At 36.7% G+C, this 18,857-nt stretch overlaps 1 protein-coding gene across 5 annotated transcripts in view; it reads right to left on the bottom strand.

The window, feature by feature from the left end:
* ece2a (endothelin converting enzyme 2a) overlaps positions 1-18,857 on the bottom strand; it is a 71,850-nt gene that overhangs the window by 42,272 nt on the left and 10,721 nt on the right. For all 5 annotated transcript variants that reach the window (XM_026205787.1, XM_026205788.1, XM_026205786.1 and 2 more), the window contains exon 3: positions 10,236-10,519. In XM_026205787.1, the coding sequence (XP_026061572.1) occupies positions 10,236-10,519 (284 nt within the window). The remainder of the gene's footprint in view (positions 1-10,235; positions 10,520-18,857) is intronic.

Raw genomic sequence — 18,857 nt, 5'->3', positions numbered from 1 at the left:
CAAGGGGGCGGGACATCGCAACCGCTGTTGTGGCTGGCGAGATAGCTTCTTCTATGCGCAGATCGACACCACCTCTCCATCCGGCCAGTACATGTCCCTGGACGACTGAATTATGGCACAGACTTACTGTTGAGGGGTAGGGAAAACCACGGGGAGTGGAGTTTACACCCTTTGAAAGTCAATAGGATTTGGAGTGTATTCGGCAGGACGGAGTTTGATCACTTCGCAAAAATCAGAGAGGAAAGGTAATCTGTTCTGTTATTGGTCTGTTCAATCAACAGTGATAACCAGAACTGATGGAGATGCTGGTAGCCCAAAGATAGATCGTATGCCATCCACATTGAAAGTATATGTGGCCGCTATTGCAGCATTCTATGCATAAGTCGATAATCGTGCAATCGACAGAAAAGACCTGAACATATCACCCTGCAGCCCAAGACTGGCTGCCCACTGAAGCTAAGTAGGGTTAAGCCTGGTAAGTACCAGGACGGGAGACCTCCTGGGAAAACTAGTTTGCTGTTGGAATAGGTGTTAGTGAGGCCAGCAGGGGATTCTCGCCCGGTGGTCTGCATGGGTCCTAATGCCCCAGTATAGTGACGGGGACACTATACTGTCAAAAAGCAACATCTTTCGCATGAGATGTTAAACCGAGGTCCTGACTCTCTTTGGTCATTTTAACAAACCCATGGCACTTCTCATAAAAAGTGCAATGGCCTCCTAATATTCTCCAACCACTTGATTGTATCTGTAGCTGGTGTGTGATGAGCGAACCGGCTCCCTGTCCTGTGGCTGCCACTGCATCATCCAAATGGATGCTGCACACTGGTGGTGGTTGAGGAGAGACCCCCCCCCCCTTCACATGATTGTAAAGCACTTTGGGTGTACAAAGATACACAATAAAAAGCACTATATAAAATTTTATCATTCATTCATCATACGATTTTTAAAAGAAGCAAGAAGGCTGAACCCTCCTCGCCTTTCCACCCTGCCCACTTGTGATTTGGCGCTGGGACCCCTGTTTGAGCCGCACCCCCCTTGACTCAAACATGGTTTCGACTAGGTACTGTAGACCTGAACTGTGTTAAACAAGAGCGCCAATATCTTTTCCAGTCTCTTTACGGTTCTGTATGTGAAACTTGACATACTTCAGGCCAGGCTCCATCGCTGTGATATGATGGGATTTTATACATTTCCATAGCAATGTAGAGTGACCGAATTGAAAGGCAATGCTCTCTGTCTCTTATTGCTGTCACCAAGCTCAGGATTTCAGAACGGCAAGCTACTTCAGTCAAGATTCTGAACAAGGGCTGCTTAATACAGAGTGGGAACCCCTCATATTTTTTGCGCGTGAACGCCATTGGTCAATTTCACTGTCATTATTCAGTAAGGCTTCAGTAGTATTTGGAGGAAAGGGTACTTCTATCATATCAATGTTGCATTCCCTCATCTCAGGGAACTGAGGTTACATAAGTAACCATATTGTCACGCTTATGTTTCTGTTCCACCTGCCTTTACCTAGTTTTCCTTTGTTCCTTGATTAGTCCATTAGTTTCCTCCAGTGTTAATTCATTATCTTGTTTGTCTCTGCTCATTTAAGCTCTTTATTTCCTTTGTCCTATATTAGTTTGCGCTTAGATGTTTGTGGCTGTCCTTTCTCCTGCTTATTCTCCTGAGTTTCTGTTTGAATTAAAGACTGTTTGGTGGATTACTCCTGCGTTGTGTGCTTCTCTACAGCCACAATTCGTGACACGTATGGTCAAACATGTCCATCTGTTTGCGTAGAAAAACAATGGAAAAGCAATTTAAAACCTTATATATATACTTTTTTTTTTATTTGAGAACTAAACGAGTTCATACTTAAAGTTAACAACTAAGAACATTCCTGAACTATAAGCAATGAAAGAGCAAACACCTTGGGAGTAGATCTGAAGATCTGGACATACATACACCATGAGTGGTGCCTCGCATCTCGCATATCTGATCAAACACTGGAAGCATTAACATCACACTTCAAATGCAAATACATGTTTACATGGTATATATGTGTGTGTGTGTGTGTGTGTGTGTGAGGGACCGAGTGGACATACTGTCAGCCATCTGCATTTGGGATGAGATGTGAACGTATGAGAAGAGAAACACAGCTTGTCTAATCTGCCTCAGGCACAAACACACACACTCACACAAACAGAAATAGTGTTTCTCTGTCCTACTCTCCATATGTCTCTCTTTTCCACTACACTAAATAGCTTTCATTTTCTTTACTCCACCTCTAATAATGCCTCCATTTTTTTATTTTCTCCATCTGCTCTCTACATTTATGTCTGTAAAATATTCATCTTCATTTCTACTACTACACTCAAATGCATTTGTAGGACAGCACTATACATTTCATTCTTTTTTGTTCAATGTAATATGTACACAAAATTTAACACAATGGTTTGGCTTTCAGCTGGAGGGTCAGAACCCAAGAAAAGTGCTGAATGCAGAAAATACAGGGCAAATAACCATATAAATTTGCAAAATTGGGCAAAAAAACGTTAACAATATATTAGTAGTTTTAGTAACAATGAAAATAAGTAGTTTCAGTAGTATCATTCTATTGTTCTGTCCATCTATCCTCCTGTCTTTCTATAATTCATTCCATCTATACATCCATCATCTTTCTATCATTCAGTCCATCCATCCATCCATCGTTCTGCCTGTCTATCCATCTATCATTCAGTCCATCTATCCACTCATCATCCATCCATCCATTATTCTATTGTTCTGTCCATCCATCCATCCATTTATCAACCATTCTATTGTTCTCTCGGTCTATCCATTCATAAATCATTCCCTGTCTGTCTATCCATTCATCATCCATCCATCATCTATCATTCAGTCTATATATCTATCCATCCATCCATCATTCTATTGTTCAGGCAGTCTAACCATCCATCTATCATCCTTCTACCGTTCTTTCTGCCTTCTGTCTTTCCATCAATCCATCCATCCATCTTTCTATCACTTTCCATCCATCCATCCATCCATCATTCTATTGTTCAGCCTGTTTATCCATCCATCTATTTATCCTTCTACCGTTCTGCCTGTCTGTCTTTCCATCCATCCATCTTTCTATCATTTAGTATCCATCCATCCATCCATCATTCTATTGTTCAGCCTGTTTATCCATCATCCATCCATCCTTCTATCATTCTGCCTGTCTGTCTTTCCATCCATCCATCGTTCTGCCTGTCTGTCTCTACATCCATCCATCATTCTATCATTCTGTCCATCTATCCACTCATCAGCCATCCATTCATCATTCAGTTTCTCCATCCATTCATCATCCCATCCATCTTTCGCTCTATCCATCCATCCATTTATCCATCATTCTCTCTGTCTGTCTATCCATCCATCCATCATTCCCTGTCGGTCTATCCATTCATCCATCCATCTTTCTATCATTCAGTCTATCCATCCATCATTCTATCGTTCTGCCTGTCTGTCTATCCATCCATCCAATCATTCTAATCATTCTATCGTTCTGCCTGTCTATCCATCCATCCATCCATCCAGCCATCATTCTATCATTCTGCTTTTCTGTCTGTCTTTCCATCCATCCATCGTTCTGCCAGTCCATCTCTCTATCCATCCATCATTCTGTCCATCTATCCACTCATCATCCATCCATCAATCCATCATTCATCCTCTTCATCCATCCATTTGTTGCTCTATCATTCTGTCTATCCATCCATCCATTCATCATTCTATTGTTCTCTCTGTCTGATTATCCAACTATCCATTCATCCATCGTTCCATCACTCCCTCTGTCTATCGATTCCTCATCCATCTATCCATCCTTCGGTCTCTCCATCCATCCATCCATCCAGCCATCGTTCTATTGTTCGGTCTATCCATCCATCATGCAACCGTCATAAAATCTCTCCATCAATTCATCTGTTGTTAAGTCGTTCTTGTCTATCCATCCATCCTTTCATTATTCCCTCTGTCTATCCATCCATTTATCTATCATTCTATCATTCTCTGTCTATTTATCCATCCTTCTGCCATTCAGTCATTCTTTTTGGCTGTCTATCCATCCATCGTTCTCCATATCTGTCTGTTCATCCATCCATCTGTCTATCATTAATTCATCTGTCTATCATTCTGTCCGTCTATTGTTTATTTATTGTTCTAACTATTTATTTTAAAGGCACATTTTTTAAAACAGGGTATAAAATGGACGTTCAAATTGAAATGCAACAAACTTGTAAAATATGCCCCGTTTAACATTATTATACAAGGATACAGAAGCTTCATGAAGTCTTGAGCATCAATATGCCTTCAAGGTTTCCCAGTGTTAACTGCAGGGGCAGGAAGAGTTGGATGTGGGCAGGTTTCTGTAGGGAAGTTTCTGTTTTTTCCACAAGGCTTGCTGGGTGACAGGAACAGATGCTTTCAGATGAATAAATTCATTTCAAGCAGTATGTATACAGCATCCTACAAAACTATTGCCGTTTTCTGCCAGGGTGTTGGTGTCAGATGATGAAATTTTAATCTGTATGTGACAGCAGTTCTCTGCCAGTCAGGTCAGTGTTTATGTAAAGCCTGCAGGCAGTCAGCAGAAGTGCCTAAATCTTTAATAAGACAAAATACACAAGTCCCAAAATCATCTTTCCAAATCCCCAGCATCAACTCTCTCTCATAGACACACAGGCACTCATATGCATTCACACATGAAAACACACACAGAACAAACCACAAACAAGAGCGGCCTGGGACACAGGGATAGTAACATAATTGCTCGATCCCTGAACAATTTCTGTGTATATGTAACAGAGAATTAACTAGAAACATTGCAGGTAATACATTTATAATGCATTAATTATTTTAAAATGTTTATAAAATGGTGAATAACTTTATCTCATTCTATAATCAATGACTTTTTTGCCAAATGAGGAGAATGTTATAAGTTATAACAAGACCACCACACATCACAGATTTGATTTTTGGATTATGATGGTCAAAATTATGGTCACTTTTAAATCATGCATGTGAATTTGAATTGAATAGGCCACAGAAAATTAAACTGGAGTTTGATTTCAAATAACAGGAAGATAAATTTTACTGAATTGCAATTCATAGAATTGAAATAAAGGAAATGCATAGTGGGGAAAGTCCAAATAATTTACCAATCAATCAATCAAATAAATTAATCAATCTCTATCTATCCATCCACCTGCATATCTATTCATCTATCCATTTACCTATCCATCCATCCAATCCGTCAATTCATAGATCTACCTATCTATCCATCCACCTATCCATCTATTCATCCATCTACATATTTATCCATCATTCATCCAGCCAGCCATCCATCCATCCATCAATCCATAACCTCATGAACTGTCAAACTCTTTTTATACTTTCAAAACTTTCAAACAGTGCTTTAAGTCATCATCCAAAATGTGTTATTGCAAATAATGTTAAGTGACTTTTGAATTTTTATGTATTTTAACAAATTTGCATCCTATTTGCTATCTCAAATCAAATTCAATTCTGTATGGTGCACAAGTGTGTTACAATACAAGCAGACACTCAGAAGACAACTCTGAAATGACTTTCACTGTGTTTACCGCACCCTCAAACTTCACCTTACACTCCACGTGTCTCGTACTGCAGACTTCATCCCACACACTGAGACCATCACATCCCAAATTTTATTTCACAATGTCTGATTGATATGAGCAGGGTTCTGACTGTCTGAGACCAAGGAATCAAGACTGCAGTATTACATAACTCTGGCTCTTGTTAGCACACTGCTGTGTATGTTCGATACTAACAAGGGAGCTATCAGCATTTTGATGAATTGACAGCTAAACAAGCTCACCCACATGCAAAAAAAGCTGCATAAAAAAATCTCATCTCTTTTTTTAAAGAATATCGTTAGATACTGTATCTATAAATATTAAAGTATACTGACTTAAATTATCAGGAAAGAGACATCATATTTTTACTTTAAAGCCATATTTTGTGATATCTGTTTGAAGTGTCTTTGTCAATTTAAGTCTGTTCTTTTAATCTATTTTTTTTCTGCAAATATTGTCATATGCAGTTAATCGGCATTTTATGTAATTTATATCATTCGCATTTAGAAATGATTGACAGTTTTTTCATCCTCAGCAAAAAGCAAAGAAGATAAGATGCTCATTCCCTTGATCCTCGCTCTCTATTCTTTCTCTTGTTTTCTTTTCAGAGAGAGTGTAAGAGCCAGAGGGCAAAGAAAGGAGAGGGAAAATGGAGAAAATGAGCAGACAGAAAATGAGAGTTGATGTGCAATTTCACCATCCAATCCGCAGCCACCCTCCTCAGCTGCTTCCCTCTCTGTCTGTTGAAATATTATGTAACCGGGCCCTAGGCATGATAATTAGGAAGCTTTAGGTATTAGCTAAGACCAAAGACAAGAACAAAGGAACAGTAAGAGACAGAGTGTGTGTGGGCATCCTTCTCCACTTTCATATATAAAAGGTTGAGCCATTAGTGAGGTTTTTTTTTTTTTAAATCAGTCGGATGTCTCTTAGACTTTTTATAAGATAGCACTGAACTTAAATACTACTCCTGACCTGTTGGTGTGTGTATGAAAATTACATGTAAAACTAATAGTGTGTGTCTGACACATTATATTGGACTCAGTGTGTATCACTTGATTAAACTTTGCGATATCTTTATTTAATTAGAAGTATTCTATTCTATTCTATTCTATTCTACAATGCAGAGCCCAAATAAATTTTCTAAAGTGATTAGAGAATATCCCGAGGACTGTGTGTGGATACTTTGCCATACCTTGTACAGTATTACAATAAATAAATAAATATATAAAGACACCTGACTAACGTCCATTGACACCCTGAAAAAATAAAAATTATAATGAAAGAAAATAATACTTAAAATAACAAACATCGTGATTTTCATTCGAAAAAAAGTTCAATTTGATGTACAATAAATCTATTCTTCTCATTAAAGTAAAGCTAATATTTAAAAATATAAGGGGTGAAGCAAATATTTCTGTACCCACCAGAAAAAGTGCAACAAGTGCTGTTTGAAAAGTATTAGCAGAAGAACCAATACAGTAATTAATCAATAACATTTAATTTTGATAATTATCAAATTACTGGGTTACACTTTATTTTAAAGTTTATGTAATTATACATTTAAGTACATGTGCTATATGATTATGGTTAGAATTAGGGTTTGGAATAGGGTTACTTGCATGTAATTATGCATAATTAATTGTTAGTAAGTATGTTGACACAGTAAAATAAAGTGTTTTATTATTATCACCAATATAAAAAAGGCAAACACTAATTATAGAATTTCATTTGAATTTTCACTTGGTACTCAATGTTGTACATATGGTGGGAAATGTAAACTCAAATAATTTGTTACATTTCAAACTTAATACTGTCAGAGCTTCAACATTTTATTTAAAACATAAAGAGGGAAATACAAAACTACATTCCATTCACTAGACGACTTTACACACTTCTTTAATTCACACAAACACAACAATCATTCATGTGTACTATAGAGGCTTGTGGTAAAAAGCCTTTTGCTAAAAAGTCTGAAAGTTCTGGGTGTTAATAAAATTACAGGTTAGTATGCAGAAAATATAATTAGTCTTATATAAAAACAAATGTTTATTGTAAATCCTTATTCAAATGCATGACAAGGACAGACTGAAGACTTGTTTGTACTCTGTAGGGTCAGCATTGTGAATCCACACAATATCAGACAAAGCTCTCCCTTCTTCACAGACAAGTGTGACACTCACTGAAGCAATCTGAGTGTCTGAGGAGGAAGCCCTGTCTGTGCGGACAGCGTTTCTATGGTAATGGATGTGGGTGATTCATGGAGCGTGTCAGGCCAAAAAATAAATCTCACACCTACATGTGGGTCTGAGAGAGACAGAGAGTGGGCATGATGCTTTAATGTTTTTGAGTGTTTAAGAGTGTTTTAATATGCTAGTGTTATGAATGTGTGAGTGTTTGTATGTCATGAGGGCAGTACTGATATTGTACCAAATATTAAATGTTCTTCAAATATATCAACTACAAATTATTATTGCATATATGTATATATTTTGTTTTCTTCAACCGGTTTATTGAATGCACTGTCCGAAAGAACTACTGGTGATCTGCTATTTTTGGACTAAAATGTATTTCCGATGCTTCAAAATATTCTAACAGACGACCCTCTGATGTCACATGGACTACTTTGATGATGTTTTTCTTACCTTTCTGGACATGGACATTTTTTGGTGAACTATCCCTAACTAAGTTATATTCTAATTTTCTGAGATACTGAATTTGGGTTTTTCCTTAGTTGTCAGTTATAATCATCACAATTAAAAGAAATAAACATTTGAAATATATCAGTCTATGTGTAATGAATGAATGAATAATATATATATACACACACACACACACATATATATATATATAACCTTAACACAGCAATACTGCAAATTACTATTGTAAATATGTAAATTAGTTTTTTTTTTTAAACTGATCGAAAATGAAGTGAGTTTATAATTAAAACAAGAACAAATATCTGCCAGTGGGCTCTAAAAAATGAAACTTACACAAAGGGTAAACTAGCTTTCATTCCCACTGAATGAAATTGTATTATTTAGAATTTTATTTTTGTTATCCGCATTAGCTCACTGAAACTGGTTCAGTTTTCCAACACTTAAACATTTGTATTTAAAAACAAAAATACTGACACGAATGTTGGTGATCAAACAATTGACAGTAGCCATTGACTTCCATAGTATGGAAAAAATACAATGGAAGTCAATGGCTACATTCTTCAAAATATCTTCTTTGTGTCTTCTTTTGAGCAAATTATGAGAATTTCCATTTATTGGAGAAGTATCCCTTTAATAATGTAATAATGACATTGATACGGATAAAATGTGTGTGTCTGTGTGTTTTTTTTTTTTTTTTTTGCTTTCTCCTTTCCTTGCTTAATGTGCAGAGGTATACCTAAAAAACACACATCAATGGTCGGACAATGAATGAAAAAACAGATTAACAAGATTTCTGAAAACATGACAGAATCTGTAACTTATTCAGCTTCCGACATCTGGACTCCTCGATCCTCTCAGTATTGAGTTAATACCTAAAGCTGCAAATTACCACAAACACCAGAACAGAGGGAGAGATGACCTTGTTTCTCCATAACCGAAAGCATATAACAGCTTAACAGGCTTTACTAAGGAGAAACTGGTGCTCAGTATGATTTTTTCTCTAGCTCATAACCTCCATCATTCCTTCTTGAGGCTAAAACAACACAAGATGCGTGTATTTTTGGGTGTATATTTTTCAGTGTTGTGGTCATCATGTAAATCATGCCTCTGGAAGGTGAATGACAATGTCTCTCTCTCTCTCTCTCTCACACACACACACACACACACACACACACACACACACACACATACACAGCAGACCTAATCTGTGCTGCTCTGACATACTGATGAATAAACTATGAAGGGAGGAAACTGAACTGACTGTTACACTATTAACATGAGAGAAAGAGATTAAATATAAATGGCTCTGTGATTTCTGCTGTGATGAAAGGTTAAAATGTACGGAAATATTTCCTAGGAGGTTTAAGAGTCAAAACATCTATTAGCAGGCCTGTTAACATGCAAAAAAAACACATGGTTGTTTCTGTGCCATGGCCCTCACTGTGACATCTGATGAATAATTCTGGCAGTAGTGCACTGTGGGATTGAGTGAAAGCTACTCAGCCTCTATGATTTTGAAAACACAAGGTTTGAAATGCTCATTTAAGGATAAAAGGAAAAACACTTTACATCTGTGGCCCCTTATGTGACTAAACATGAGTCAGATGCTCTTAGCACGTGTTCTGTACTGTGATTTTCTTCCCCTCTTCATTAAGAGATGTGACAGATATGGAAGTTCTTCAGATTTAGAATTAATCTCTACCCGAGAGGTAAAAAATGACTCATACAGCATTCATGAAAAGCTTCTCCTGACTCCTGATGAGCTGCCAAACATATACTGCTTAGAATCTTCAACGTCCTGGTCAAAGTCAGTCCACTTTGTGGCCATTTTGTTAATCTTCCTTGGTGGCTATTTGCAAAACTCTACTTAAATGAGACTCAATTTGAATTTTTGGGTGAACTATCCAATTAAAGTCAAAATATTAGACTCCTTGTTGTTCCTCACCTCTAAGAGAACCTGGTGCAGCAGTCGGGCCGTGTTCTCCGAGACCTTCCAAGGGTCTCTCTCCTCCACCAGCATGGCATCCAGAGTTCCCTTCTCCAAAACTACATCAAACACACCATCGGGGAAGGCCAGTCGTCGGGCGTCCATGCACAGCCAGCTGAGCTGAGCGCAGTCCTTGTGTCTCTCTGCCATGCTCTCCACACATACATTGGAGTAATCCACATTAGTGATGGAGGTGTAGCCGGCCCGGTACATATCATAGCTCAGAGCACTGTTGCCACAACCTGAGAGAGAAAAAACAAAGTTTAAGAGTTCTATTACTGATAATTTAGGAGTCACTCTGGCAAATAAATGTTGTTGTCATTTCAACTTAGACCTACTGCATTCAAAAACTGTTAGGCTAAGAACAACAAAATACAACAGAAAGACAAGTCAAAGGCTTCAAAAGTGATACACTGAAAAACAGCAAATGACAGAGCATAGAAAAAACAAACAAACCGAGGAAAAAAACAGCATGGACTGAAAGAACATACACACCCTCAGTGTGAATGACAATGCTAAATTAGGCCCCGTTTACACTAGTGCATTTTGTTTTAAAATGTTTTAGATTGAAAACGATCCTCATCTACACTATCGTTTCTGCTGCTTTTCAGAAATCTCTATTTACACTACACAACCTAAATGGTGACAACAATGCGCATGATGTTATTGTTTACACGGTCATCAAGGATACGCAGAGTGAATGTGGGCAGCCACGCCATTGTTTTCAAAAGTCTCCGTTTTGGTCTGTTTACACTGAAACATAACCCCGGAGTTTACAAACTAAAATGGTGTCTGCAGCAGGTCTTCTACCTGGTGAGGTGGTCCAAAAAGAAGACACTTATCTTTTAAATTCTAATGATTGCATGTAAAAAAGCTATCACTCGGTCTTGGTTAAAGATTGACCCACCTCGGACTGAACAATGGAAAGAAATAGTGGAGGAAATACACTCAATGGAGAAGATGACATACTTCCTACGTATCAAAGAACATACATATAATAAGCGCTGGTCAAAATGGTTTGCATATAAAGAAGCGGAACAATTTTAATACTTTATTTTAATCTTTTATTTCACTGTTATATAATTTATAGTGCCCCTTGTTCTTTGTCCTTGTATGTTGTGTTGTAATTAAGAAAAATGCCAAATAAAGAGTATACATTTTTTTTTTTTAAATGGTGTCTGCAGCATTTTCAAAAGTCTCTGTTTCGAGGGCAGAAAATGCCAGAGTAGTGTAAACAATAGACGTAACTGTAGCAAAAGTTATGCATTTTAAAACAAAAATGTACTAGTGTAAATGGGGCCTTAGCTTAGCACCAAAAAAATAATGGAGCAGCATGAAAGTCTTGAACTTTCTCATAACCAAAACATTCGAATGCTAAAACGTGCCACCCATGTGATAAAAAGTCATCAGATGATTCAACATCACCAGTCTAACCAGAGGTGTGAGTGACAGGAAGTCACATGTTGAGACTTCCTGTTGGGCATCTCAGCTCCTGAGGTGAGAGAATCTTTAATTATCGCCTTCTTCGTTAGACTAATTAAATAGTGCTTAACGAGCAATCTTACAGAGGGTTTTTAATCAAAGTCATTTTCTTTCGGTCTTTTTTTAACAGTTCTTCACCTCAGTCTGTTGTCAACACAGCTCTCTTCTCACTTAACACTGCGTATAAAGACAAAGTCATGGAGTCATTTTTCACAGGAACGTTGCTGCTCTCTCAGTGTTATCTGGAAGCTTGCAAGCCGTAGTCTCAGCAGGACGACAGGCGTTTCCCTAGAGGCACCTAACAGTACATTTAAACCAGAGCGTCTCAAACTCTATTTATAGCTCTTTATAGAGCATTTATCTCGCTCATGCTGCCACTCTTCTCCCAGATCTCATTACAAAACCATTCTGTGCAAGTGTGCCAGTTAGTGCCAACAAACAAAAAAAGTATGTTTTTTGATCATATCAAAACACACTTCAGTAAAAAAAATACATAATTTTTGTTAAAATACTATAGTTACTGTTACTACGATAAAACTGTGGTGACTTGCTATCCAAAAATGTATTACACAATTCAACTTAGATACCAAAAGACAATACAGTATTACTTATATTGATTCAATTGAATTATATTTTTTATTTTCAGTTTTCATTTCAAGTAATTTATTTGTTGTTGTCTTTCTTTTTTAATTCAGCTTTCAATTAGTTTTAGTTTTAATATTTTTATTTCTTCAAAGTAAACTTATTTCATTAGCCAACCCAAGGCACAATTTCTAATTCATCAAATTAATTTTATCTAATATTTTACCAATAATATTTATCCAAATGATTTTCAATATTTTTAGTTAGCAATAACAATGTTAAACACTAATTATGGTCTTATTTTGGTTTTATAGTAGAAACAATTATGGCCTAAATATGGCATTTTGGTAAAAACTACAGTTAAAATAATTTCTAAATGTGTTTAAATTTGTAATTTCTGCATTACAACGGTTATCAGATGGGATTACAATGTGTTTATTTGGATATAATAATGTTAACTTTTGGATTTTTTTTTTTCCATTTAGGAAACCTGTTTGAAAACAGCCATTATGTCTCCAATTTTGTTTGGTACTACTAAAAATACATCTCTGTAAATGGTGTACAAATGTTTGAATATGAGACACAGACATTTTGTGCTGTTTATTAATACAGTTTATTCACTGCCTCATGGATTTTAATGGTTTATAAGGTCAATGGCCATTGAAAGTGTATAAGAAAAGAAACATTGAAGAGAGAGAAACACAGAGACGGAGGGAGTGTGTGTTCCTGACCTACCAACCACTGCCCTATCTCATTCTCCACTCATAAACCCTCCTTGTTTCCACTCTCTCCATGACATCACCAGCCTCACATGACCTCTGACCTTTACTAGTGTTGCCTCTGCCTGGATCCCCCTCTTCAGAGCTTTCGCTGTGGCAACGAGGACCTGGGAATTTCCAGAGCGGAGATGCTAACTAACAGGACAGAATACTAAATTAGTTTAGCATGAGACACATAGCCTTCCTTCATTCCCTGCTCTCTCACTCTCTCCTTCTCCACACAGGGAGATGGAAAAAAATATTCCAGCATCTCAGACAGTCACGAGACACACGAGACAAACATCACAAAACCCGGAGACTCAAGCAGAACGTGCCATTCACAGATATCTCTGGAACAGAAAGCAATCAATTCACTGTATGAACTCTTTAACCAGCCAGGGTCCAAATTTCATAGAACAATCTCGCTCTTCCAATTTTTCTGAAAGTAAATGGTAAAATTGGAACGTTGCACATCTCAGGCAACTAACAGGCCACAGTACTATGAGTGAAGATCAGAGGAAGTTTTTAATCTTTGAGGAGATGAAAGTGCCTCATCTATGTTTCCCATAATGCCCCAGTGCTGCAGAGATAGTGTAAATGATTTAGCACAATGATGTCACACCAAGCGAAGCATGAAACTACAAAGTATTGCAACACAGCAGAATTAAGACATGACAAGCCACTCAAAATTTACTTGTCACACAAAGATATGTTGGACAGAATATTTTTGGCCACTATTTCCAAATTATTTGACAAAAACAATGTCTAACTGGCTGATTATCAAAGTGGAATCTACTTGCAACCTTATCAATGGATAGTCAAGACCCCTTTACATCAAGAAAAAATAATTACGACCATACATTTTTGAAACATACATACATATCTATCTATAAAACAGAACGTTTCGCAAAAAACATTTAGCGATTGTACATAACAGACACAAGAAAGAAGTTTCTCTGCGCCTCTATAATGAAAGCACAAGACAGAACCACAAGAAGCGATATATATCAGCATCTGAACGACAGGAGAAACATGGTGTACCAGAAATGATCATCATTTTCCGCTGAATTTGTAACTGCTTCGGACATTGGTGCTCTGAACATGTTTTTTTTTCTTGGAAAACCTCCACACATTTTTCTCTCTATAGTGTTAACATTCGCCTTGATGTTAAATCCATAAGGACACACACATTTTCGTATAGTACCCTGAAATGTCAGCTTCATGGAGGGAGCGGCTCTGTTGCCTTGGTGATATGAGATCGAGCGCAGCAGACAGTCTCCCACAGGTCTTTGTTTACCAGCCTCCCAAAGCATACTGGGAATAGCAGATACACAAGCACACATGAAAACACAAGAACTGAGAGAGAGAGAAGATAACCATCACCAGCAGTGCTGTAAATAGGTCACGAGAGTGCAAACATGTAGAATGAGAAAAGTGGTTAGTACATGTACGTATGGCTCTAAACATGTTCTTTTCACTATGATGCGTCTGTTTATCTCGGTCACACATACAGAGACTCTGACATCATCTGTCACACGTTTAGAAATATTCTCCTATGAAACATTCAACCAAACTCAACTTACAGACGTAACTTGCATGACTGATATTTTTCGACAACAAGACATAATCGATGGAACTGTGTGTGTGAAATTGACTGTCAGGAAATTTGTCTCATTGTGAAATGTTTCAAATCGTTGAGAAAGAGGTCAGAGGTCAAAGCCAAGGTTCACAGACAAAGTACAAATTCAGTCTCTCTGTATTTATAAATAAAAACACGTACGAATACGAAAACCCTTGGACTTTGTTCTAAATAAATTGTATGTAAAAGTATATAGACTTATATAACAAAAGCTGTCTTTATACATAAAGTAACAAACAAATAGATAAACAAATGGGGTCAGAGAGTAAAAGGAAATTCTGACTTTTTTTAAATTTTACATTACATTTATCCAAAGTTACAATATAGGCATTAATAAGATTCTATTTTAAATATTCATGAAAACAAATGTATCATGAATGATTGAATGGAGAACAATCGTTTCAACATAAATAATAGTAATAAAAGTTTCTTGTGCATCAAATCAGCATATTAGAATGATTTCTACAGAAGTAATGATGCTGAAAATTCAGCTTTGACTTCACAGGAATAAAATTAAATTTTAAACCATATTCAAATTCAAAACAGTTTATTTCAATCAGAATATTATTTCACAATATTGCAGATTTTACTGTATTTTTGATCAATGCAGCCTTGGAGAATATAAGAGAACTTTTAAAAAAAATATTTAAATCTTACGAACCGCACGAGATGTCAAAATATATGTGGCAAAAGAAATAATATTAAGAAATAATTGAAGAAACAAAGAAGCTATTTGAAAAAGTTCTAAAGAAACCTTAACTATACTCATTAATTTCTGTGCCATATTATCAAGTTAACCCAAAATAAAGTGAGCAGAGCATAGCGATGCTCGAACTCACCCAAAGAAAAAGGGAACAAAGAAGTGTAGCAGCCATGGCGACATTTCCAATCACCCTCCTGCCAGGCTGCAGTCTGTGCTCACACACACACATCACAACTTCTCACATACTAGTTTTCACAAGAACACAAGGGAGCCTTTACGTGTATTCTCAAGTGCGTGTTAATATCGCTTTCACTTGAGTGGGGATCGCCACTTAGTATGTGTGTGTGTGAGTGTGTGTATAAGAGAGAGGATGTCCCCTGTTGTGTAAAGTTATACGAAGAGTGTTTTGTGAGTGTTGAGATGTGTTTGTGTGTGTTTGGTGCAGAGATAACTCTAGGTGAATTCCTGATGAGACTCAAGGAGCTTTTCCAAACACACACACACACACACACAAACACACACACAGAGTTCAGCTGGAGGGGATGTTAGCAGTCGACTCACGGCAGGAGAGAAGGAGAGCAGGACGGAGAGATTAAAGAGCTTACTCACCACAATCTGTACACAGAGAGAGAAAGAAAGAGGGATGGTAGGATGAAAAGGAGGAGTGGAGGACACTTCAGACTTCTTAAACTTCAGTGTGACCTTACTGTGAGGAAGTTTGCATGAATATTTAGGCCATCTTTGTCATTTCACTAATATGTTGTGATAAAGTTACATATTTCCCCTCTACTTGTGGACTCTAGTCGACATGTCTGTATTTCCCACAAGCCCTTGCTCACAGTAAGTGCTTAGTTGTTAGTGAGAGACTGTGTTCTGCCGGAGGGGCTCTCCCAGAATCCTCTCTGCTCTGAAAACGGCTGCGCTGCTGCTTATGTAACAGAATGCACCCTCTTTGGTGGCCAAACTACTATTCCAGTTGATTGGTTGAGTCATGTTGATCCCTGTGCAGCTAAAAGAGGCTTATTTTCACAATTATGACTTGAATAATATATAAAAATAAATTATAATATAAATATAAAAAATATACATAAAGGATAACATTATAATGCAATTACACAGATTAAAATTGATTATAATTGTATTCCTTAAATATAAATAATAGCATTTTAAATAAAACTATTTGTATAGATGTATACAAATCAACGTGTGTGTGTGTGTGTGTGTGTGTGTGTGCTATTGTTTTTGTGACATATCGTACACAACTCTGTATAATGACATGGGTATGACACAGGTATTACAAGGAGATGGTGACTTATGAGGACATAACCCATGTCCCCATTTTTCAAAACGCTTATAAATCATACAGAATGAGTTTTTTTGAGAAAGTAAAAATGCACAAAGTTTCCTGTGAGGGTTAGGGTTAGGGGTAGGGTTGGTGTAGGGCCATGGAATATACAGTTTCTACAGTATAAAAACCATTACGCCTATGGGATGTCCCCACTTTTCACAAAAACAAACGTGTTTGTGTGTGTGTGTTTGTATGACAGACAGATTACATAGAATATACAAATATACAATAAATATATAAACCACATTTCTGCATTTTTTGCAGTTCACTTAAATAGCAATGAACCTTTAAAAGTATAAATATTTCTCAGCTTCTCAATTAATATAAGCTTAAAAAGAAACTCCTTATATGGCTCAAGTTAATCTTTCAATATAAAACTATAGGATTTTTTACCGGTTTATTAATGACCCAACACTATAATTAACAACTTAACATTTGTTGAAAAAAAATGTAATAGTTAACTAAACTTGGTCAAGCGAAGACTTAAGCGGAAACAATGCATTTAAGTTGTGATAACTAACCGCGGCAATGTTTTTTTTTTTTACAGTTAAATATTTTAAGTCTGGTTGTTTAGAAAAGCTACACCTTTTCCCCAAGCTGCAAGATTTAAAGTATCATTCACATCTGCAACTAATGGTATGTAACCACGTATTATGGTTATTTTTGAAAATGACGTCATGTCAACAACCAAGAACTGTAACAGGAGACAATCGTTATAACATAGAAAGAGAGAGAGAGAGAAAGAGAGAAACCAAGAGAGAAAGAGCGCAGTTGGTCGGTCACTCAGTACAGCATCTCTCTTGACCAGATTAATGTAATGCTTCATACACAGACACACACACACACACACGCGAGATCCCTAACGAACAACTTAATCTTATTCTTAATGCTTTCTCCTGCTCAGATTTCATAAACCACAAACACAAAGTATTTTCTCATTCTTTCTTTTAGTTTGTCTGAAACAAATAAGACAGTTGCAGAAAGTAAGATAATAATTGCCAGAAAGAGAGAAAAAACTATGAGATACAGAGGGCTATTTCTGCAGCTTCAGCTGACCTTGAAAGAGTTTCGAATCAATCCATCCGAGTATGAATCTAGTGCACGCGGAGCGATAACGCTGAGCCTAACATTCAGTCTTTGACTTTTACACACTGGATCATGATTCTGCCTTGACCTTGTAACCTTACAACAAAAGTTAAGTGACCCCTCATCACAGTCAACAGCCTAAATTAGTGTGCTAAATTGAGCCAAATTGTAAAGATTTATTTTTAAGAGAAAATCGTATTTACTTTAAGGTTGAAACTTCAAATTCTTCCACGGTCAACTTTTTTTCCATTGTACACTTTACATAAAATGCTAAAGCCTCAAATTTATCACCTTGCTGTCAAGCTTTTAATACCATTACATTTTTTTGGCTGTACATTTAAGCTTATTTGCAGTACAGTTCGTGTAAGTTCATAAGAAGCGTATATAGTTAATAAGGTCACATTTTTATTGCAAAAAAAAAAAAACTCTTATGGTCCTTCAATAGTTTATTGTAAAAAGTTTTGTTTCCATTTTTAAATTGTTAAAACAAACAATTTGCTGATTTAAAGTTTACAATTTTAGAGCTAAAACTTCAACACTGCATTAAATAAGATAGAAAGGACAGCAAAGTTTACTGTTTTAGTTAAAGCTGCAATATGGGATTTTTGTAATTGACCACAAGAGGGCACATTTCCAAGAATAACAAAGGCAAAGCTTGATGACGCTATGAAGCAGGTGACGATGGGAGATGTCGTTTTTTAATGCGTTTTCACCATAGCAATGTATCTAAATTGGATAAACGAATCATGATCACGGATGAGGTAATTTATTCTTTTTTGTATTACCTGTATATTTGATCGTATTATTTTATGTAATACCCCTCTCTCCTGGCCGATATTTATCCTGGTTTTATTCCTCCGTTTGTCACACAGTCTGCGTGTATCCGAATATGGACGCTTACGTTTTACTGGCACTTCAATAGTCACCAAAGAGTAATCGTGATCCATAACAACGACAACCAAACAATATGCGCAGCTATAAC

This window comes from Carassius auratus, chromosome 27 (assembly GCF_003368295.1).
Source record: "Carassius auratus strain Wakin chromosome 27, ASM336829v1, whole genome shotgun sequence".
Classification (NCBI taxonomy): Eukaryota; Metazoa; Chordata; class Actinopteri; order Cypriniformes; family Cyprinidae; genus Carassius; species Carassius auratus.
The sequence above is the reverse complement of the archived record's forward strand: the minus strand, read 5'-3'. Positions and strand labels throughout refer to the sequence as shown.